Source organism: Salmo trutta, chromosome 4 (genome assembly GCF_901001165.1).
Source record: "Salmo trutta chromosome 4, fSalTru1.1, whole genome shotgun sequence".
Classification (NCBI taxonomy): Eukaryota; Metazoa; Chordata; class Actinopteri; order Salmoniformes; family Salmonidae; genus Salmo; species Salmo trutta.
Genome location: NC_042960.1, coordinates 25448738 through 25473673, shown reverse-complemented (window position 1 = coordinate 25473673; position 24936 = coordinate 25448738). Strand labels below are relative to the sequence as shown.

The following is a 24936-nucleotide window of genomic DNA, read 5'->3' as shown; positions in this document are numbered from 1 at the left end:
CACTCCTCTCTCTCTCTCACACTCTCTCTCTCTCTCACACTCTCTCTCTCTCTCACACTCTCTCTCTCTCTCACACTCTCTCTCTCTCTCACACTCTGTCTCTCTCTCACACTCTGTCTCTCTCTCACACTCTGTCTCTCTCTGTGGAGTCTGGTCTCACTTACACACAGTCAGAGATGGGGGTTGATGGAGAGTCAAGGTGGCGCGTGGGGATGACATCACAGACTGTGGGCCGGCTGCTTGCCCTGTCCCGGCCTGCGAAGAATGACCCAACGAAAACACAATAACAGAGACAGCCAATCAGAGCTCTGGAAGGCACAGGAGAAGGGGGGAGGAGGGGGAGGGACAGAAAGAAGGGTGTAGAAGGAGAGGAGGTAGAGTGCTAGGGCCTAGGGGCAGAGGGTAGTAGGGGCAAGGGGTTGATTTGGAATTGTGTGTGAAGGGAAGGGGGGGCAGTTGTGTTGTAAGGAGCACGGGTGTATGGGTGGGAGCATCAGTGAAAATTGATGGGAACAAGCCATGCGGAGCCACTCCAGTGTGTGTGTGTGTGCGCTCATGTGAGCACGCATGCTGTAGGGCAGGGACGTCGCTAGGCAACCGTTTCATCGCATCTTAACTTCTTTGGGACAGGGGGCAGTATTTTCACGGCCGGATAAAAAACATACCCGATTTAATCTGGTTACTACTCCTGCCCAGAAACTAGAATATAATTAGTAGATTTGGATAGAAAACACTAAAGTTTCTAAAACTGTTTGAATGGTGTCTGTGAGAATAACAAAACTCATATGGCAGGCCAAAACCTGAGAAGATTCCATACAGGAAGTGCTCTGTCTGACAATTTGTTGTCCTTCTGTTGCATCTCTATCGACATTACAGCCTTTGTGCTGTAACGTGACACTTTCTAAGGCTTCCATTGGCTCTCTAAAGCCGCCAAAAAGTGGAATGGGGTGTCTGCTGTGTCTGGGCAAAGAACAGCAGCAGAGTTTGTAAGTGGTCAGCCTGGGGACTGTGAGACTGAGATGCGCGTTCACGAGACTTCTCCATTTTTTTCTTTCAGCCTTTGAATGAATACAACCTTGCCCGGTTGGAATATTATCGCTATTTTACGAGAAAAGTAGCATAAAAATTGATTTGAAACTGCGTTTGACATGCTTCTAAGTACCGTAATAGAATATTTTGAATTTTTTTGTCACGAAATGCGCTCGCGCGTTACCCTTCGGATAGTGACCTGAACGCACGAACAAAACGGCGGTATTTGAATATAACTATGGATTATTTGGAACCAAAACAGCATTTGTTGTTGAAGTAGAAGTCCTGGGAGTGCATTCTGACGAAGAACAGCAAAGGTAATCCAATAGTAATTCTAAGTTGGCGGATGTCAAAATAGCTAGCCGTGATGGCCGAGCTATGTACTCAGAATATTGCAAAATGTGCTTTCGCCGAAAAGCTATTTTAAAATCGGACATAGCGATTGCATAAAGGAGATCTGTATCTATAATTCTTTAAATAATTGTTATGTATTTTTTCAACGTTTATCGTGAGTAATTTAGTAAATTCACCGGAAGTTTTCAGTGGGCATGCTAGTTCTGAACATCACATGCTGATGTCAAAAGCTGTTTTTTGATATAAATATGAACTTGATTGAACAAAACATGCATGTATTGTATAACATAATGTCCTAGGAGTGTCATCTGATGAAGATCATCAAAAGGTTAGTGCTGCATTTAGCTGTGTTTTGGGTATTTGTGATGCATGCTAGTTGCTCGGAAATGGCTGTGTGGTTTTTTTGTGTCTATGTACTCTCCTAACATAATCTAATGTTTTGCTTTCGCTGTAAAGCCTTTTGGAAAATCGGACAACGTGGTTCGATTCAGGAGAAGTGTATCTATAAAATGGTGTAAAATAGTCCTATGTTTGAGAACTTTGAATTATGAAATTTTGTGGTTTTAAATTTGGCGCTCTGATTTGTCACTGGCTGTTGAATAGTGTGGGACGATTTCGGCCCACCTCCCCTAGAGAGGTTAAACTTGTTACCGGGCGGGCACTAGGACCTGGGGGAGGCTGCTGCTGGCGCTAGTGACTGTTAGGTCTACTTGTAGCAAACATTTTGGTTAACGTTAACTACTTCTGTGGCTTGAGATGGCTAGCTAACAGTAAACAGACAGGAAAAGGCTCTGACAGGACGGATTCATGCAGATAGGCTACGATGTGAATTTATGGTAAGTTAGGACAGAGAGACAGAGAGAGCGAGAGCGAGAGAGAGAGAGAGAGAGAGAGAGAGAGGAGAAAGAATTCACTACCATAGACTTTGGTCATAATCAAAGCTTGGTTAACCAATGCGTTTTTATGTGAAGCTGCCTGTGTAACAGACGCCGCGAGTTAGCTAACGGTAACGTTAACAGTGTCTTTTAAAATCGACATAAGTTATGTGGCGATGATATCTAATTAACGTTGTATTTAATGTAGTTTTGCTATCTGTGCCAGGCTATAAATGAGACCGATGACGTAACATCATGCACATATCTTTTCATACTCAATTGCCTTCATTCAGTAGGCCATTGCAAAACAATTATCAGTAGGTCATGTGTAGAAAAGGTGACATGGTGTTGATCACAATGTCATTGTATTATCCTCAATTACTCAACTGTAGGCTAGCTAGCGACTAACATTAGATGGATATACAGAAATTCTTCAAGAGAGGCAGTGCCAGCAGCTCTGCCGAAGGCCAATCCGGTGAGAAATGAAGATTTTACCAGTTCAAACAAAAATAGGAGGTACACTTTGATGCGTCCACCCACAAAATAAGCATCAAAAGACAGAAGCAGGAGGAGCAGTTCTGTAATATAGGTTGTAATATTTGTTTGGGATCTTACTTTTTTTAAATCAGATTTTATTCCAAATTATTTTCCAATTATTTAACTCATTAGTTGAATTTAGTTTTGTTCCATTGTGGATGATACTGTTTAAGATGTTCCATGTGTCTGAATTATTGGGTTAATTTTGAGCAACAATTAACAAAAGGGTGACATTTAAATAAAGATTTTTTTGGTATAATATGACCTGCATGTCTTCTCATTAATCTCTCTCTCTCAAAATAAAATCCAAAAAGTATTGTGGCTACATAGTACTGCCATTTTTGCGCCTTTTGTTGGTGTTGGATGGATGGGGACAGAGTGGACTTTAATTTCTTTATTTGGATAGAATTTAAGTTAGTCATATTACATCAGTGTCTAACACAAACTATGAGACAGGTATACTTCTAGTCAACCTTGACCAAAAATAACCTTATTTTGATAGATTTTGCACCCGTTATTACTCTAAAAATACATGATGAAAAGACGTTTTGGGGGCTTTTTAAAAAATCCTGGGGGGGGGGGGGGGGTATGCCCAGACCCCCCTAAAAGAGGCTTAGCCCCCCATTCATGAATCTCTAGTGACGTCCCTGCTGTAGTGGACACAGGATGAGGATGCAAAGCAGCCAGTCTTATGTTATAATGACACTGGCAGAAACATCATGCAGTGGCCATGTTTTAGCACACACAACATTACTTATGGCCTACACACACACACACACACACACACACACACACACACACACACACACACACACACACACACACACACACACACACACACACTCCTGATCTTCAATGGGATGACACACACGCACACTGTATTGATTCACTGGCGTAATAGCATAGTGTAAGCCAATCATAATGCATAAAAACACATACACCAGACGTACAACGTACATACAACACCCAAGACTTCCCTTTAGAGGCCAGTGTAAACCCAGTGCAGTTTCATCCTAGTGGAACATCCTGTGACCGTTCACCCCTGACCTGTTACCTGGCTGCCGGACAGCGGTGGCTCCCACAAAGCTGATGAGGGTGACGTCCGAGGCACCCCCAGACTCCAGGGGGATTGGGTGAACCCGGAAGTGCTCCAGCATGTCGAATATGGACTGGAACCACAGGTGCTGCACCCGGCACTGGCCGTCCTCATTCAGAGACAGGCGCAGGTGCTGCAGCGGACAGAGAGAAGGGAGAGAGAGGGAGGGAAGAGAAGTATGGAGAGAGAGCGAGAGAGAAAGTGGAAAAGGGAGGTATGGGGGAGAGAGAGAATGAGAAGGGGAATAGAGGGAAGGAGTAGAAGGGGGAGAGACGAAAGAAGGGAGAAGAGAGGGGGATATGGGTTAGCCTTGGATGCTAGCAGGTGTGATCTCGCTCTCTGTGGCCGATGTGAGCAAAACGTTTCAACAGGTTAACAATCACAAGGCCGATGGGCCAGATGGAATACCACTCCGCGTTCTCAAAGACTGCGCAGACCTCGTCCCAGTCTGTCATCCCAACATGTTTCAAGCTGACCACCATTTTCACCGTTCCAAAGAGCTCCAAAGTAACCTGCCTAAATGACTGTCACCCTGTAGCACACGCATCTGTAATTATTAAGTGCTTTGAAAGGCTGGTCGTGACACACATCAACATCATCATCCCAGACACCCTAAACCCACTCCAATACACAGATGATGGAATCTCAATTGCACTTCACACTGCCCCTCCCACCTGGACAAGAGGGGAAATAACTTTGTGAGAATGGGCTACAGCTCATCACCAAGCTTAAGACCTTGGGACTGAACCCCTCCCTCTGCAACTGGATCCTGGACTTCCTGACGGACCGGCCCCAGGTGGTGAGGTTAGGCAACAACACCTCTACCACACTGACCCTCAACATGGGGGCCCCTCAGGGGTGTGTACTTAGTCCTCTCCTGTACTCCCTGTTCAACCACGACTGAATGGCCACGCACGACTAAAAAACAAACAACAAGATTGCTGATGTGGTGGTAGGCCTGATCACCGACAGCGATAAGTCAGTCTACAACAACCTCTCCGTCAACGTCAGTAAGACTATGGAGCTGATCGTGGACTACAGGAGAAAGAGGGGCGAGCACGCCCCCCCATCCACCAGGCTGTTGTGCAGCGGGTCGATAACTTCAAGTTCCTTGGTGCCATCGAGAGCATATTGACTGGCTGCATCATCGCTTGGTATGGCAAATGCACAAAGCGCTACAGAGGGTGGTGCGGACAGCACAGATTGCTGATGACGCCAAGCCCCCTGCCATCCAGGACCTCTATACCAGACAGTGTCTGAGGCCGGAGAAACTGCTGAAGACGCCAGCCACCAAAGTCATAGACTGTTCTCTCTGCTAACCGTCCAGCAAACAGTATCAGAGCATTGGCTCTCGGACAAACAGGCTCAGAGAAAGCTTTTACCCCCAAGCCATAACACTGCTACATTTAAATTTTAGTCATTTAGCAGACGCTCTTATCCAGAGCGACTTACAGTAGTGAATGCATACATTTTCATAAATTTCTTTATTCCCCCCCCCCCCCCCCCCCCCCCCCCCCCCCCCTCCGTACTGGCCCCCCGTGGGAATCGAAACCACAACCCTGGCGTTGCAAACACCATGCTCTACCAACTGAGCCACATTAAGCAGTCTGGCTGTTTAAAAATAGTCAATTAATGGTACACAAACTAACTGCAATGCCTGTACCATGCACTGACCCTACGCACACTCACATATATATATACAGACAAACATATATATATATATAAACATACATACACGTATTTATACACATACGTATTTATAAATACATAAATACATACGTATATATACATACGTATATATACACATATATATATACACTGCTCAAAAAAAAAAAGGGAACACTTAAACAACACATCCTAGATCTGAATGAAAGAAATAATCTTGTTAAATACTTTTTTCTTTACATAGTTGATTGTGCTGACAACAAATCACACAAAAATAATCAATGGAAATCCAATTTATCAACCCATGGAGGTCTGGATTTGGAGTAACACTCAAAATGAAAGTGGAAAACCACACTACAGGCTGATCCAACTTTGATGTAATGTCCTTAAAACAAGTCAAAATGAGGCTCAGTAGTGTGTGTGGCCTCCACGTGCATGTATGACCTCCCTACAACGCCTGGGCATGCTCCTGATGAGGTGGCGGATGGTCTCCTGAGGGATCTCCTCCCAGACCTGGACTAAAGCATCCGCCAACTCCTGGACAGTCTGTGGTGCAATGTGGCATTGGTGGATGGAGCGAGACGTGATGTCCCAGATGTGCTCAATTGGATTCAGGTCTGGGGAACGGGCGGGACAGTCCATAGCATCAATGCCTTTCTCTTGCAGGAACTGCTGACACACTCCAGCCACATGAGGTCTAGCATTGTCTTGCATTAGAAGGAACCCAGGGCCAACCGCACCAGCATATGATCTCACAAGGGGTCTGAGGATCTCATCTCGGTACCTAATGGCAGTCAGGCTACCTCTGGCGAGCACATGGAGGGCTGTGCGGCCCCCCAAAGAAATGCCACCCCACACCATGACTGACCCACCGCCAAACCGGTCATGCTGGAGGATGTTGCAGGCAGCAGAACGTTCTCCACGGCGTCTCCAGACTCTGTCACGTCTGTCACATGTGCTCAGTGTGAACCTGCTTTCATTTGTGAAGAGCACAGGGCGCCAGTGGCGAATTTGCCAATATTGGTGTTCTCTGGCAAATGCCAAACGTCCTGCACGGTGTTGGGCTGTAAGCACAACCCCCACCTGTGGACGTCGGGCCCTCATACCACCCTCATGGAGTCTGTTTCTGACCGTTTGAGCAGACACATGCACATTTGTGGCCTGCTGGAGGTCATTTTGCAGGGCTCTGGCAGTGCTTCTCCTGCTCCTCCTTGCACAAAGGCGGAGGTAGCGGTCCTGCTGCTGGGTTGTTGCCCTCCTACGGCCTCCTCCACGTCTCCTGATGTACTGGCCTGTCTCCTGGTAGCGCCTCCATGCTCTGGACACTACGCTGACAGACACAGCAAACCTTCTTGCCACAGCTCGCATTGATGTGCTATCCTGGATGAGCTGCACTACCTGAGCCACTTGTGTGGGTTGTAGACTCCGTCTCATGCTACCACTAGAGTGAAAGCACCGCCAGCATTCAAAAGTGACCAAAATATCAGCCAGGAAGCATAGGAACTGAGAAGTGGTCTGTGGTCTCCACCTGCAGAACCACTCCTTTATTGGGGGTGTCTTGCTAATTGCCTATAATTTCCACCTGTTGTCTATTCCATTTGCACAACAGCATGTGACATTTATTGTCAATCAGTGTTGCTTCCTAAGTGGACAGTTTGATTTCACAGAAGTGTGATTGACTTGGAGTTACATTGTGTTGTTTAAGTGTTCCCTTTATTTTTTTGAGCAGTATAATATATATATATATATATATATATATATATATATATATATACATACATACATACATACATACATACATACATACATACATACATACATACATACACACAGTTGAAGTCGGAAGATTTACAAGCAACTTCTGACCCACTGGAATTGTGATACAGTGAATTCATCTGTCTGTAAACTATTGTTGGAAAAATGACCTGTGTCATGCAAAAATGTGATTTTTATTGTATTCCTCTTTTTACTATTATTTCATTTTGATTTTAAAATGCTGCATTGTTGGGAAGGGCTCGTAAGCAAGCATTTCACGGTAAAGTCCACACCAGGTGTATTTGGCGCATGTGACAAATCAAATCCGATTTGATTTGACACACACTCTCCCTCTCCCGTCTCTTGTACCTTGGCCTTGCCCTGGAAGTTGAAGGTTAGGACGTACTCCCCGCGGCGTGTCTCGCTCTGGCGCACAAGGAAGACGCCGTGGCTGGCCATACCCCCCGCCAGCACCAGCTGAGCCGCCTTGAGGCGCGACAACGTCCCGTGGAACCACTGGCACTCGCTCAGAGGGTGCTCCACCGCCTCCACCACGTCTGAGAACAGGAAGGAGCCTGGGAGGTGAGGAGGGATGATGGGAAGGATGGATGAGGGGAGGAGGGATTTGGGGAGTGATGAAAAGATTAGACAAAAAAAAGGTACTTGCTCTGTACATTCTGGTGTGCTAACTGCGTAAGTAGCAGCCTTCACCTGTGGCATCTGGCGTCTCCGCAAATGGTGTGCCCAGGCCGGCTCCGCCCCCGCGTCCGTCTGATTCGTCCAGAGGGGCGCGGGGCGGTAACTCTGGGGGGCGTGGGTCCATCAGCGGGGAAGAGCCGCCCACACCTCCATAACACACTGCAACAGGACAGGAGCAAAAACATCAGTCTTATTATTTAAGCAGACATAAATCTTATTCTTGTACTTTCAAATAGCAACGGAACGTTGGACACATAATTAAAACAACATTTTTCGTCTCGCTTTCTGTATCAGGTGTTAAGTGTTCTAACTGTATATTTGTAAAGCTGCAAAAAAAATTGTGAAACACAGGGAAATCGTCACACAACAATCCCAAATGGGCTCCAAGATCCTATTCTGTGCAGTCATATTTGAAAAGATTGGATAGGTAAGGAATATGGTAGTAGCTCCTCCTTACCTTATGCTACATGTCTGCTGTTTGTAGATTCTTACAGATTAAGTGTCTAGGGCAGTGGTCACCAACATTTTCTGAGCCAAGTTCACTTTCAAAATGCAAGCCGAGATCTACAGCGCAGAACTGTTTCCAAACATCTTTTAAAACATTTTTAAGCCTATGCAACATTTACCAAATAAAAACAGTTCCGTATGAATGAGGTTTATTGCAGTCGGCCTGTAACGGAGGCCACCCTAGCGGTGGAAGTTTCAGTGAGGAGGCAGACACTTCGATACGGGGCAAACTCAGAATGAGGTTGTTTATTTACAGCGGTGAGGTGAAGCCACCGGAAAACTGTACACTATGTATAAACAAAAATAACAAACATAAAAACTGGATGGGAACATAAACTGTAAAATGTATCAAATAATAAGTTGCGCTCCAAAGAAACCAAGCTTCAATCAATAGTTGAAAATATAGCGTTCAGCCAACATGGCAACCTTACCCTTGTCCTGTCTGGCCAACAATGAAATGGCAGGGTTTCAAGTACAATTCCCATCAGGTCTCACCTTGGACTGTACCATTTTAGACCAATCACAAATCAATGGTAACAATTATAGTACATAAAGGCCTGAACAGCACAATAAACATACACTGAACAAAAAAATAAACGCAACATGTAAAGTGTTGGTACCATTTCTTGAGCTGAAAAAAAAGATCCCATGTTCAAAAAAAAGCTTGTTTCTCTAAAATGTTTTGCACAATTAGTACCCTGTCAGTGAGAATTTCTCCTTTGCCAAGATAATCCATCCACCTGACAGGTGTGGCATATCAAAAAGCTGATTAAACAGCATGATCATTACACAGGTGAACCTTGTGCTGGGGGACAATAAATTGCCACTCCAAAATATGCAGTTTTGTCACAACGCCACAGATTTCTCAAGTTGAGGGAGCATGCAATTGGCTTGCTGACTGCAGGAATGTCCACCAGAGCTGTTGCCAGAGAATTCTATGTTAATTTCTCTACCATAAGCCGCCTCCAACACCTCTACATCCAGCTTCTCCACCTGCGGGATCATCTGAAACCAACCACGCAGACAGCTGATGAAACTGTGGGTTAGCACAACCAAAGAATTTCTGCACAAACTGTCAGAACCCGTCTAAGGGAAGCTCATCTGCATGCTCGTTGTCCTCACCAGGGTCTTGATCCAACTGCAATGGGCAAATGCTCACCTTCGATGGCCACTGGAGAAGTGTGCTCTTCACGGATGAATCCCAGTTTTAACTGTACCGGGCAGATGGCTAACAGTGTGTATGGCGTCGTATGGGCAAGCGGTTTGCTGAACGTTGTGAACAGAGTGCTCCATGGTGGTGACGGGGTTATGGTATGGGCAGGCATAAGCTACAAACAATCAATAAAATGCAATTGTGTTCATGGCAATTTGAATGCACAGATATACTGTGACGAGATCCGTAGATGAGATCCTGAGGCCCGTTGTCGTGCCATTCATCCACCGCCATCACCTCACGTTTCAGCATGATAATGCAAGGCCCCATGTCACAAGAATCTGTACACAATTCCAGAAAGATGAAAATATCCCCTTTCTTCCATGGCCTGCATACTCACCAGACATGTCACCCACTGAACATATTTGGGATGCTCTGGATTGATGTGTACGACAGAGTGTTCCAGTTCCCTCCAATATCCAGCAACTTCGCACAGCCATTGAAGAGGAGTAGGACAAAATTCCACAGGCGACAATCAACAGTCTGATCAACTCTGCAAAGGAGATGTGTCGTGCTGCATGCGGCAAATGGTGATACTGACTGGTTCTGATTCACGCCCCTACCTTTTTTTTTTTTAAGGTATCTGTATTCCCAGTCATGTGAAATCCATAAATTATGGCCTAATGAATTCATTTCAATTGACTGATTGCCTTATACAGTGAGGGAAAAAAGTATTTGATCCCCTGCTGATTTTGTAAGTTTGCCCACTGACAAAGAAATTATCAGTCTATAATTTTAATGGTAGGTTTATTTGAACAGTGAGAGACAGAATAACAACAAAATAATCCTGAAAAACGCATGTCAAAAATGTTATAAATTGATTGGCATTTTAATGAGGGAAATAAGTATTTGACCACTCTCAAATCAGAAAGATTTCTGGCTCCCAGGTGTCTTTTATACAGGTAACGAGCTGAGATTAGGAGCACACTCTTAAAGGGAGTGCTCCTAATCTCAGCATGTTACCTGTATAAAAGACACCTGTCCACAGAAGCAATCAATCAATCAGATTCCAAACTCTCCACCATGGCCAAGACCAAAGAGCTCTCCAAGGATGTCAGGGACAAGATTGTAGACCTACACAAGGCAGGAATGGGCTACAAGACCATCGCCAAGCAGCTTGGTGAGAAGGTGACAACATTTGGTGCGATTATTCGCAAATGGAAGAAACACAAAAGAACTGTCAATCTCCCTCGGCCTGGGGCTCCATGCAAGATCTCACCTCGTGGAGTTGCAATGATCATGAGAACGGTGAGGAATCAGTCCAGTACTACACGGGAGGATCTTGTCAATGATCTCAAGGCAGCTGGGACCATAGCCACCAAGAAAACAATTGGTAACACACTACGCGGTGAAGGACTGAAATCCTGCAGCGCCCGCAAGGTCCCCCTGCTCAAGAAAGCACATATACATGCCCGTCTGAAGTTTGCCAATGAACATCTGAATGATTCAGAGGACAACTGGGTGAAAGTGTTGTGGTCAGATGAGACCAAAATGGAGCTCTTTGGCATCAACTCATCTCGCCGTGTTTGGAGGAGGAGGAATGCTGCCTATGACCCCAAGAACACCATTCCCACCGTCAAACATGGAGAAAACATGCTTTGGTGGTGTTTTTCTGCTAAGGGGACAGGACAACTTCACCCCATCAAAGGGACGATGGACGGGGCCATGTACCGTCAAATCTTGGGTGAGAACCTCCTTCCCTCAGCCAGGGCATTGAAAATGGGTCGTGGATGGGTATTCCAGCAGGACAATGACCCAAAACACACGGCCAAGGCAACAAAGGAGTGGCTCAAGAAGAAGCACATTAAGGTCCTGGAGTGGCCTAGCCAGTCTCCAGACCTTAATCCCATAGAAAATCTGTGGAGGGAGCTGAAGGTTCGAGTTGTCAAACGTCATCCTCGAAACCTTAATGACTTGGAGAAGATGTGCAAAAAGGAGTGGGACAAAATCCCTCCTGAGATGTGTGCAAACCTGGTGGCCAACTACAAGAAACGTCTGACCTCTGTGATTGCCAACAAGGGTTTTGCCACCAAGTACTAAGTCATGTTTTGCAGAGGGGTCAAATACTTATTTCCCTCATTAAAATGCAAATCAATTTATAACATTTTTCACATGCGTTTTTCTGGATTTTTTTGTTGTTATTCTGTCTCTCACTGTTCAAATAAACCTACCATTAAAATTATAGACTGATCATTTCTTTGTCAGTGGGCAAACGTACAAAATCAGCAGGGGATCAAATACTTTTTTCCCCCCTCACTGTATGAACTGAAACTCAGTAAAATCTTTGAAATTGTTGCATTCATATTTTTGTTCAGTGTATTTAGGCAATGAATCAAACATTCCTAAATACAAATACATTTCAATAAATTGTGTATACATAAAGCATACATTTCTCTCCCCCCCTGGAATTCAACCACATACTAGAACCCTGGATAATTAGAGCTCCTGAACGCAGTTCTGTTTGACAATCTAATACTGTAACACCAATGAAGTGTAAGAGGACAGAAAATCCCGAAAATGTGATCGTGATAGCAGCAGGGGCTGCTTGATGGTGATGAGATGAGACACGCGGTAAGATGGCAGACAAGAAAGAAAGAAAAAGTGGACTATCTTCTGAGTGAATATGGAATAGAGGCTCTCACAGAATGTTTGGAAGAGCTTGAGGAGGAAATTGAACGTGACAAGAGTGAGGATGAATTAACTGTGGTGGCAGGTGCAGTGATGACTGCTGAGAAGTTGAGTATAGAAGGAAGCAGCGTGGTGAGGAAGGTCGGGGTCAAGTCCATCAGAGATGGAACCTGGCGAGAGTGAGGATGAAATACCTGCCGTGAGGACCGCTGAATTCGGACCTTGTCCTGAGGATGATAAGGATGATTCTGGCCCAGTGGGAGGGTGATTTGTAGAGCGAATGGATCCTTGTATTTTGGCTGATCCATATGTGGTGTCAGGTTGGGGACTGTTTAGTTGTTGAAGGTAACTCGGAGTGGACTCGTGATGATTTATTGTGTTTCATCCCCCCCCAGAGGGAGTGGGCGCTCCGGATTAGCATTAAGTGTTGAGGAGGAGCAGTTGAAATGGAAGATTCCCGGTGTCTAATGCCTGCCGTTTGGTGAGTTGTAGATCCGGTGGAGAGTGTGGGGAAACGGAGAAGACATTGTCTGTCATGCTGAGTTTTGATGCAGAGTCTTTGCCAGATAAGGTCATGGAAGGAAGTGTCAATTACCCCATGAGAGCTTTTGTTCCGAAAATACAACAGTGTTTAAGGTGTCAAGTTTATGGGCATGTTGCAGCAGTGTGTCGGAGGGAGATGCCTAGACGTGAGAAGTGTGCAGGAGGGCATGAGACGAAGGAATGTGTGGTATCGGTGGAGAAAGTAATGTGTGTTAGTTGTGGGGGTGCCATGGGGCTGGAGATCGGAGGTGTCCGGTGAGAGAAAGGGAGATTGAGGTTGCCAGGGTTAGAGCAGTACAGAAAGTGTCGTATGCCGAAGCAGTAACATAAGAAAAGGCAGATAAGAAACATTAAATGCAGCGCAACAAACAAATGATTGCTGCCAAAACCCAAATGAATTGCCGGGGGAACTCACAACCTGCGTTTCTCTCTACAGGCTACGTCGGCAGCACCAAAAGACAAGGCATCATACACATATTATATTCAATAAAGGAATGTGCATTTCATAAACCCACAAACCGTTTCCATGTCTGGTTGTACCTGCATCTGATGGTCAGTCTCAGCGGATGGAGGGAGAGAGTGAGCAGCAGAGGGTCCGCCTCTCACGGTCCCCGATCTCTCATTTTCTCCGGTGAGACTGACCAGAGAGAGGGGACACAGTCTGATGACCAACCCCGAGTCACACCTCATTATTTCTGCCTCATGCACAAATTCATGTTGTTCCTATGACCAGAGAAAGTGAAATATTAGTCGACATTAAAATAGACACGACGAGACGTTACTAATACAAACGCAGGCCCATCGATACACTTGGCTACTCATTCACTGCAGCTGCAGTGCTGGTTGTAGCGCGAGTGTAAGTAGGGAGAAGTGCGTTTTATGTTTTGTAAAAGTGTTGAATCATAAAAACAACAGCTATTTGCTGTATTCTTTGACAGTCTCTCTGGTCAGGATTTTAAAAGTTATTAAATCTCATTTAGGGTAGTATCAAACTTTGCTGTGGGGGTAGTGGAAGCTGCTGGCACGGTGATTTGAGCTATCCGATTGGCCAGCACAGTAGGCACACTTGATTTAGCTCTACAGGTCTGCCGGTAGGCAGAGTTTGTTCCTTCAAATGAAATGGTTCAAAATGGGAACACTTTGCCTACCCAGCGCACAGGGCAGCTGAATCAAGTGCATCTACCACCAACAGCTAAAGGCAAAACATTTTTTAAAGAGGAGCGCAGAGAAATGTTCGGCGATCGACTAGGAACGCCTAGTCGACTACAACCGCGATTGACTGGTTGGTATATACTCGTCTAAGAGTAGTGGATTGAGGAGGTGTCTAGGGGTCGATTTGGGATTTGGCATGCCCCACTCACCTTGAGAGAGGCGGTCACTGAATTCTGGCGTTCCACTGATGTCCATGGGTCCCCCACACACAGCTTCTATGTCCTCCTGTTCACTGTAGAGTCAAGATACACAAAACTTGTTCTAGGTGGGACGTCACTTCTACTTCTGTTGACCTCATCAATAGTTGACAGTCAGTGAATACAAGCATATACATGGTTCCTCTTAACTCTCACTCACTGCCCCCCCCCTCCCTAATCACTGACTTGAAAGAAAACTCATGTGTTACATGTATTACTTAACATACAATTTGCTTACCTGATACATATACCGTTCCTGATGTCACTCAACCAGGCTCTCATCTGCACAGCGTCTCGCGTCTCAATCACATACTGCACCTGTCCCTCCAACTGACAGAGAGAAAGACAGGGTTAGCGAGAGAGTGAGAATGGGGGCAACAGAGAGAGGGGGTGAGAGAGAGGGAGGGGGTGAGAAAAAGAGAGGGTGAGAGAGAGGGAGAGAGGGCGAGAGAGGGGGGGTGAGAGGGAGAGGGGGTGAGAGACAGAGGGGGTGAGAGAAAGCGAGCGAACCAAATACAAGTCAGTCTACAGACGCAAGCTGATCAGGAGCTGACTACCTGAATTAAATGAACTGAGAGAACAAGAAAGAGGAATTGAAAAAAATAAGGAAATGAAAGAACGACAAATCGTTACCTGCAGGAGGAAGGTGTTCTCCTTGTCAGGCACCTCCAGGGCTGTGGTGCTCCTCACATCCACAATAGAGCAGCATGGGATAGTCAGCCTGGGCTTGGAGGACTGAGAGACAGGGGGACAGAGAAGAACATTGAATAAATAAGACACCATCTGTGCGCTCAGAGAAATTGTGCAATTTTCACATCATGCCCGCCAATGACATATCATTCATTTCCAAGCATTACAAAGGAGCATGTTGACAGGTTGTCATGCCTTTCAGTGTTATATCAAGGATACACAATCTACCCTGATGCCTCCAACCCCCCACCCACGGGTGAGCCAGACCCAGCCAATCAGAATGAGTTTTTCCCCACAAAAAGGGCTTTATTACAGACAGGAGGTGGTCTGCGTTTGTGAGGCTGGTTGGATGTACTGCCAAATTCTCTAAAACGACGTTGAAGGCAACTTATGGTAGTGAAATTAACATTAAATTCTCTGGCAACAGCTCTGGTGGACATTCCTGCAGTCAGCATGCCAATTGCACACACCCTCAAAACTTGAGACATCTGTGGCATTGTGTTGTGTGACATAACTGCACATTTTAAAGTGGCCTTTTGTCCCTAACACAAGGTTCACCTGTGTAATGATCATGCTGTTTAATCAGCTTCTTGATATGCCGCACCTGTCAGGTTGATGGATTATCTTGGCAAAGGAAAAATGCTCACTAACAGGGATACAAACAAATGTGTGCACAAAATTTGAGAGAAAGAATTGTTTTGTGCTTATGGAACATTTCTGGTATCTTTTATGTACATGTTGAGTTTATATTTTTGTTAGGTTTTGCCACAATATATTGAAAAACTGTTTTAATGACTCAATTACTAATCTACTCCCTTCCCTGAAAATCCCACCCCCAATAATTCCTTAACAGGTCTGAAAACCCTACCAATCCTGTGACTCTCGCAAATATCCAGCTCCTCCCCTGACAATCCCACCCACAGCGATTGATTGACAGGCTAAACTGTTAAGAATGTGGCCAGGATTTCAAATGACAATGAGGAAATTAAATCGAAAATGGGAGGAATAATATAGTTTTACCCAATAAGGATTTGAAATAAAATGTTTACATTTTACATTTTAGTCATTTAGCAGACGCTCTTATCCAGAGCGACTTACAGTAGTGAATACATACATTTCATACATTTTTTTTTTTTTTCCTGTGCTGGCCCCCCGTGGGAATCGAACCCACAACCCTGGTGTTGCAAACACCATGCTCTACCAACTGAGCTACAGGGGGGCTAATGTTGTACTTTGTATGTTAAGAATAAGCATTGTTAAATTCCACATTAACTTTTCATATTTTTGTCACAAATAATGCGTTCCCAATAATGTAGTACAATTACAAAGGTGAACTTTATCCTCCAAAAACAAAAAAGTTCTCAATATGGCAGTGTTATTTGGTAGGGCATTAAACAAAAAAACGGTCAACTTAAAAACACCAAACTGGAGTTTTGCATTTAAATTTCATCATTGATTATGTTCACGTAAAAATAATATAGCAAGCGTATTATTAATGTATCATTATCAAATATAATTTTTTGGGGGGGGAGGTATATACCCCGAGTATATCAAACATTAAGAACACCTTCCTAATATGGAGTTGCACAGGACAGGTCTCACACTCACTTTAGGCGGGATGAAGAACTCCAGATAGTACTCCTCGCCCCGCTCCCCCTCCTTGTCCCTCTCCCTCAGGACCAGTCGGCACTTGTGCCAACGACCGCCCCTCCAGCCGACAGTGCCCCCGGGGACGAGAGGCTGCACTGCGGCTGTTTGAGCAGCATTAGCGGTGGACGAGGTGTTGTTTAAGCCGGTGCCAGCGTTGTTGTGTTCTTGTGTGCCGTGGTGCAGCAGGCCAAAGGAAAAGCCAGGGAAACCACCGTGGCTCCCTGCAAACTCATCTGGCATGGAGGAGCTGACGCTGACTCCTCCCTCCCTCACCAACCGGCCCGTCTTCCTCAGGTTGGCGCTGCTGCTGCTGCTGGGGGGCAGGCCGGAGGAAGGCGACACCACGGCCGAAGTGGGCGCTGAGGAGAGAACGGGGGGCGGGGAGCGAGACAGACGCAACTTCTCCAGCCGGTGGCTCCACTTCTCCTTCTCTCCCCCCTCGCCATTGCTCCGCCGGCGGTCCCGCGCTTCCGACAGCGAGAGGGAGGTAGCACTGCTGGAGGAAGACGGGGGCAGGGAGGAGGAGGAGGAGTGGGGGAGGGAGAGGGGCAGGGAGAGGGAAACAGGCATGGAGGAGGTGGGCGTGGGGGGCTGAGTGCCAGAGTTCCTCTTGGAGGAAGAGCCGGTGGCAGCGTCCTGGACCCCCATTGTGTAGCTGTAGCTGGAGGGCAGCTGGGAGGAGCTCTGGGGGGAGTCGCTGGACGAGCTGCGCCAGTGCAGGATGCCCCGGACACTACCCCGCACGCTGCGCCCAACACTCCGCAGAGAGAAGCGCTTCTTCAGTTTGGTTTTGGACTGGCTTCCTGTCGAGGCCGGTGTGCCGTTACCCTTGGAGCGGGGAGGGGGTGTGTCGGAGCAAGGGGAGGCAGGCGTTTGGGGCATGTGGGAGGGGTCTTCATTGTCCAAGCAAACTTCCAGATCCGCCTCCCCCTCATCTGGCTCCACCTCCTCCTCCATGACCGTTACCCCCGCCCAGCTATCCTCCTCTTCCTCGGCCGTTGTTTCTCCGTTGCCCGGGCCGACGCCAGGGAAGTGTTTAACAGTAACTGGGGCACCCCTCTCTTCCCGCCCGCCGTTGTTTCCTCCTCCCACCGAGGAGGAGCAGGAGGAGGAGGAGGATGGGGGGAGGACCGTTGTGACAGCATAGGAATCTTGAAATTGGTCCCCACTTCGGGTTTCCAACACCAGCCGTGTGGAGGCAGGCTTGGGCAGGGCTCGCACCGGGTTGGCTGGGGCACAGGCGTGGTAGCAGGCTCCCTCGGTGACGGGAGGGGGAGAGACCGCCTCCTCTTCCAGGGAGGTGGCGTCTGATTGGGGAGCCCAGCTCCCCGCCTCCATCCCGGGGGCTGTACCCGGTGCCCCTGCCACCCCCTCCAGTTCGCTCTGGAAATGTCGGACAAAGCGGTCAGTGAAGCGGCGACAGAAGGCGGCAGCAGAGTCAGGGGAGTAGTGTGGGTTCTCCAGGAGGAACGCCCGGAAGTGGCGGGCAAAGTCCCCGGCCGCCATGCGGGCGTGCAGCTCACAGAACTCCGTCCAGCTCAGGCAGGGGGAGGGCGTGGGGGTGTCCGACAGCGAGGAGGGATGAGGCTGGGCCAAGGGAGGTGGCCGAGGGAACAGTGGCAACAGGGAGGGGGATGGAGGGGACGGGGAGGGTGACGGGGGCAGGGTAGAGGAGTTGGCTGCCCGCAGGCTAGGTGGGGTTAAAAGAGAGCCGTTCATTCTATCAGGAGGGAGTGGAGGGGGGGCTGATTGGCCAATTAGCTGGCTGCTGATTGGTTTATCACTTAAGGTTGATTAATGAAATCTGCACAGCTCATCAGGGCTAATTTACAAATGGGTGGGAATTCAAGTACCGTACTACACCAGGCATATAGTAGATTCACCCCCATTTAAAACCTTCAGCTAAAAGACTACCGTAACACACTGATGAGCACAGACGGAGAAGAGGTAGAAATATAGGGGGTCTGTCTCTGTGCAACATGCTTTCATACATTTAAAGAGGTCTATGATAAAAGATGGGAAAAAAGGGAGGAGTCAGGGAGGAGGTATAGGACAAAGGGGCAAGGTAAATAGGTGAGGTTCACAAGTGGCCGCCCTGCTTACGGTCCACCACACATCCACAAGAACACAACTGCAGCCTGTGAAAACAATACAAGCACAATCAAATGGTGACATCACATTACCTGTTACATATATTCTCCAGAGCCATAACACACTCTAATATGATCTACAATATCTAATCAACTGTGTAACTAATACAAATACCCCTAGCACCGGTTGCCACCTGTAGTTGTTGTCTGTTAGACTAGTGGTCACAACAATTGTGTCAAGTGTCACTGATTTAAATTGAGTCTGCTTTACATCCACAAAAACAACAAATTGATAAGCAACCCATTCAATTAGCTAGCTAGAGATCTTCACATAACGGTACTTAGGTAGCTAGGTATGGTGAAGAGCCACCAACTGATTTGTCAGTGTTCAGATAAGTAGCCGCGTAATCACTTTGACATACTGTAGCAAATCCAAATATAGTGTGGCATAGCTAACTAACTACCTTGATGGCGAACAAAAAACACCTTGCTGGCTAGATTTTTGTAGCTAGCTAGCTAACTAACAACACTACCTAGCTAGTTTGCAAACTGGCGCTGGATGTAAACAATCCAGAGAGCCTGGTTGGTACTAACGTTACTGGCTAACGCAGTTAGCTGGAATTCACAAACCATTGTCGGCCTAGTCAGAAACTCGAGGCCAGTGCTTGATTGCTAAAATAACACAAAGGAGAGACAGTTCACTAACTAGACAGCTAATATTACAGAGTAATGATAGTGCGTGAGCATGGCAAAATGACAGACAGTGTGGTCATGTTAGCTTAGCTAACGTTAACTAGCAACAAGAGCCAGCACATCGCGTGATAAACAATCTAGTAAGCGTTACTGCGCTAGCTAGCTAACGTTCGCTAACTAGCGACCCACCACAGCTAGCTAATAACGCCATCCATCTTCTGAACAGAACCATGTTAGCTAACTAAATAAAAAGCACCAGCTTGAAGCAGTTAGCCAACTAGCCAATATTCAACAATGAAGCTAAAATGTAAGCCTAGCTAGCTGTTTTAATTCAATAACATCGGTATAGCCAGCTAATAGTAGCTAGCTAGGCTATGGCTTTTATCATTGAATAAGGGGTGCTAGCTAATTGAAGTAATGTTATGTTTACCCACTTGTACACGCGTGTCTTCAAAATAGAGACCACTTTACAGTTAGCTAGTTAATCGTAACTTGTGCCTCCCAGATGTGCTACTACAGCCGACAGGCGAATCGCTAGCTACCGTTAATATGTTGCTAGCTATTATTATTAGCTAGCAACATATTAATAAAATAACTAATTTAGCAATCTTGCGTTGGCTTACATTACAATTCGTTCATATATCCGCGATATAATTATCATTTTATAACTGTTGTTGCTAACATATGAATATTTCTGTGCTCCCTATCTCTCGCGATATAGTGGGAGAGAGAGGATGGGCAGGGGGAGGTGAAAGGAGACTAGCCAGGAGGAGTTGCATAGTCTGTTTGCATTCAGAGTACTTGGATGGTGGGAAAATGGAGGGATACTAAAAACATTTTGAAATTCATTAAATTAGTATTTGTCTCATACTGAACTACTACGCTATCTATTTTTTTTATTCATAATTTGCATGAATGTTTACAACAAGCCTATATAATTGCATATAATTTAAAATGTTTTTGTACTACTTGCATTGCCCCCCCCTTATGTTGCTGCTACTCTCTGTTATTATCTATTTATCTATGCATAAGTTTAATAACTACCCACATGTACATATTACCTCGACTAACCGGTGCCCCTGCACATTGACGCTGTACTGGTACCCCTGTATATAGCCTCCCTATTGTTATTTTACTGCTGCTCTTTAATTATTTGTTACTTTTATTTCTTCATTTTTTCTTAACAACACATTGTTGGTTAAGGGCTTGTAAGTAAGTATTTCACTGTAAGGTATACTGCACCTGTTGTATTCGGTGCATGTGACAAATAAAATTTGATTTGAATTAAAATATATCCTTATAGAGATTGGTCAATTATTTATTTCAAACTAGCTCAAAAAATAGCTTCAAAATAGATCCATGATTACTGTAGACTATAGTAGGCCTACATGCAGCATTTCTGTGTCAGTGGCCACATGAGCACATAGGCCTACTGCTGTGTTTGGTGTTGGTGTTGTCTTTATAGCTTGCTTTCAGTATTGTGTTGTTTATACACAGTGTGTACTTACTGTCAATTCACGTTCCACCTTCCTCTTCATCCGCTATGGCATTTCTCATTCACTTCACCAGCATGTGTTTAAAGATCCAATGCAGATGTTTTTTATCTCAATATCAAATCATTTCTGCGTAACAATTAAGTTCCTTACTGTGATTGTTTTCTAATAAAGTTTTCTAAAATAGAGGAATGCACTGCAATAGAATAGCATTGAATAGACTAAAATAGAATATAGAAGGATTAGCAGGTGTGTTCATAATTTGTCTTTCATTAAAAAAAAATGTTTACGTGAAATCTTAAATACTCTGGCTTTGATCGATTGTGATGATTGATTTGATGATTGTGGACTACAGGAAAAGGAGGACCGAGCAAGCCCCCACACGCCCCCATTCGACAGGGCTGTAGTGGAGCAGGTTGAGAGCTTCAAGTTCCTTGGTGTCCACATCACCAACAAACTATCATGGTCCAAACACACCAAGACAGTCGTGAAGAGGGCACCACAACGCCTATTCCCCCTCAGGAGACTGAAAATATATGCCATGGGTCCTCAGATCCTCAAAAGGTTATACAGCTGCACCATCAAGAGCATCCTGACTGGTTGCATCACTGCCTGGTATGACAACTGATCGGCCTCCGACTGCAAGGCACTACAGAGGGTAGTGCGTACGGCCCAGTACATCACTGGGGCCAAGACTCCTGCCATCCAGGACCTCTATACCAGGCAGTGTCAGAGGAAGGCCCTAAAAATTGTCAAACACTCCAGCCACCCTAGTCATAGACTGTTCTCTGGGCTACCGCAAGGCAAAGGGTACCGGAGTGCCAAGTCTAGGTCCAAAAGGCTTCTTAACAGCTTCTATCCCCAAGCCATAAGACTCCTGAACAGCTAATCAAATGGCTACCCAGACTATTTGCATTGTCCTCCCACCCCCTCTTTATGCTCCTGCTACTCTCTGTTTATTATCTATGCATAGTCACTTTAACTCTATGTAAGAGGGTTGGTTATGTTTCCACTTGCCTCTAAAGAAATGTGTATTTAATGTTCAAGCATTGTTATTGGTTGGTTCAATTCCGATTTACATTTTTTACATTTTAGTCATTTAGCAGACACTCTTATCCAGAGCGACTTACAGTAGTGAATGCATACATTTCCTACATTTTTTTTTTCCTGTGCTGGCCCCCCGTGGGAATCGAACCCACAACCCTGGCGTTGCAAACACCATGCTCTACCAACTGAGCTACAGGGAAGGCCAATGACAATAAGGCATGTTGTTATTGGCCCCGCTTGCAGATAGGGGGAGATCGCGAATGTCAGGTCTCCCCAGTATGAACATGTGATGCAAGGGGTAGGTCACGTTCTGAATACTGTATTCTATTTTTATATTTTACAATGTGTACAAGTTTGCTGTACATTGCTGATTTATACATGTGTGGGTATATAGTACCTGTTATGGATTGAAGGGCTTTCTGGGGTGTGCTTTGGTATTTGATTGCTGTATATAAGTGCGTTAGCTAGCATGCACCGATGTAATGGTCACATAAGCCCACTGCTAACACAGTTGATTTAATGCTACAGATTTTACAATTGACAGCCATCAACATCATTAAGCCCTGCACAACTAACGTGCTGTATCCTATTTAACTACAGATACTAAATAATGCTCAACTGGGACCACTGGCTGGGGCGATTTCTTTGAACAAAACACAATGCAAGGAGAGTATGATTAACATCTGTTACACTGGTGCCGTGACCCGGATTCTGGTCTTTGCTGGACGTCACGTGAAGAAGTAAGGTGGTTGTTGATGAACACCGGAGGCCTAACATATGGAACGCCGTTTGGGTCATAAAGCAATCTTTTTAATGCTACGTGTGTAAAGTAAGCAGGTGGAGGCGCTAAATTAATACGTTCACGCATTAAGTTAACGTCTTCATGCACTAAGTTAACGCCTACATGCATCAAATAAGCCCGTGCAACTGCTTGCAGGCAGTCCAATGTGCTAAATAAGCGGTCCAGCACACATCAAATTAATGCCAACAGCTGCTAACTACACCTACACACGCTAACTTAATGCGTTCTTTAATATGCACATTTTACCAGCCAATTTCCCTAGCTCCTCCTTTCAACCAGATTTGATTAATCGGTGTACAGTCAGTTTGATGCAACAACACCACAATTGAAAATGACGAGAAGAACCTTACTTATCCGCTGCAAACAGACTCTAATTGACTGCACTCGGCTTCTGCTCTCCGAAAATCCTGGATTTGATGCCCTTCAGTCCACGTTAACAAGGTTGATTAGTTTTAAATACTATTATTACTTAATCATAAAGTTGATCAGCTAGCTAACACAGAGGACAGATATGTGTATGCCTGCACAGCTATGTTGGCGGCTCAGACACTGAGGCACTGTAACTTAGGCTTATGTGTCGCTAATATTGTAAGTCTGATTAGGCCAAGGGAGTATTTTATATGTAGCTAATATATATTTTGTTTTAATGAATACTGGTATTTAAATGGCTAAATGAGTTACTGGTTAGCTTGCTAACATTCCTTAGCCGCACACTCTGGCCATAGCCGCAGTGAACGGTGCCGTCTTGTAATATTTTTACAGCCCTTCTAGCTACATAAAAGTGACTTATTGTCGAGGAGTACGGACGTCAAACATGATTTTGTATTTTTAGGCAAAACAACAACTGAAGGTCTAAAACTTCAGGCAGGCTGGCTGGCTAGCTATAATTTAAATGCTACCTACCCTTAGCTGCGCTAGCTCACGATTAGCATGAAAACATATACAAAGCACATTTGACCTAGGACAACACAGTAAAAACTTTGCTAATATCTACAACATATCAGCTTTCCAACAGCACAGATAATACTTTTGCATACCCTTTGAAATATTAATACTTCATCTAAGCCTAATTAATAACTTCAGACATAAACCAGGAGCGTTAACGTTAGTACTATGGCACTGTTTGAACAGGAATCGCAGTTCACAAAACTGTCGTCTTGCAGAATGGAAACCATGCAGAGGAGCCTTGAGTGGGCTAGGGGGAGGCTGATAAATGTTGCTTCAGCAGATTACCTAATTGATCAAGTATCTCAGTTCATTCAGGAGATTCGTACCTCTGGCTGGCATGCACACAAGCATTGTAGTAGGTGTGGTTGGGCTTACTGTTGATTTTTTATTTTCACTCTTTAGTCTCCTGCTGCCCATTGTATTCGTTCTTGGTCAACATTTCTATTTATGTCTTGGCTTTAAAATCCAATATTATAAAGACATTACTTGGCCACAATTTGTGACAGTTACTATAATTTAAAAGAGTTTTTGGAATGAGGATGGTGGGCTGTGTCACAATACATTAAGTAGCCCAAACGCAGTGTTGTATTATTGTTACAGCCAGTTCTGGTTACCGGGCTCCTCGGACTTGGAGAGGAGCTAGAGGTGCACCTTGTTATGCCATCATTCAAGAGCAACTGAGGTTTCTGATGTCCTGTGCTTTCAGTGTATCTCAGATGGCAGATATTCTACATGTGTCCCGATCGACAGTCAAATGACGTCTAAGGTCAGTTGTGCTTGGGAGTAATGCTATAAACTACAGACTTTAGATGCATGGTTTCCAGTTTCTTACCAATCAAACAATTTAGAATGACTACAATCAAGACAGGACTTTAAAATGACTATGATGATATACATTACCTCATCCCTGCCCATTGTTACTCTTTTTTTCCCCAGACACTTCAATCTGTCACATGCACTGTTATATTCTGACATGTCAGACTTGGCTCTGGATGAAAAGATTAAGGACTTGGTGGCTGGGAACGACAAACGTGGACTGGAGGCTGTTCGAGCACAATTAAGGGCTCCGGGTGCAGAGATGCAGAGAGGGACAGCATGCTTCGTGTTAACCCGAGGGCAGCTGCCCTCAGAGCCATGTCGCAGAGGCTGGATAGAACGTCATACCATGTTGCTGGACCAATGTCGTTATGGCGCCTTGATGGAAACCACAAAC

At 45.4% G+C, this 24936-nt stretch overlaps 1 protein-coding gene and 1 non-coding gene across 4 annotated transcripts in view; both read right to left on the bottom strand.

Moving 5' to 3' along the window:
• The window catches only part of LOC115192146 (SH2B adapter protein 1-like), a 24217-nt gene extending 4056 nt beyond the window's left edge, over positions 1-20161 (bottom strand). Inside the window, exons 1-10 of one of the 3 annotated variants that reach the window (XM_029750322.1) lie at positions 19868-20161; positions 19371-19412; positions 16609-18788; positions 14944-15045; positions 14549-14640; positions 14263-14345; positions 8023-8169; positions 7681-7886; positions 3850-4024; positions 165-255 (exon numbers count right to left, since the gene is read on the bottom strand). In XM_029750322.1, coding sequence (XP_029606182.1) covers positions 165-255; positions 3850-4024; positions 7681-7886; positions 8023-8169; positions 14263-14345; positions 14549-14640; positions 14944-15045; positions 16609-18369 — 2657 coding nt within the window. In that variant the 5' untranslated portion in view covers positions 18370-18788; positions 19371-19412; positions 19868-20161. The remainder of the gene's footprint in view (positions 1-164; positions 256-3849; positions 4025-7680; positions 7887-8022; positions 8170-14262; positions 14346-14548; positions 14641-14943; positions 15046-16608; positions 18789-19370; positions 19413-19867) is intronic. The other 2 variants (XM_029750321.1, XM_029750323.1) reach the window with 2 other exon arrangements.
• On the bottom strand, positions 16147-16221 carry trnaa-ugc (transfer RNA alanine (anticodon UGC)). The gene has a single exon. It is a non-coding gene; the product is annotated as a tRNA-Ala (tRNA).
• Positions 20162-24936: the final 4775 nt, after the last annotated feature.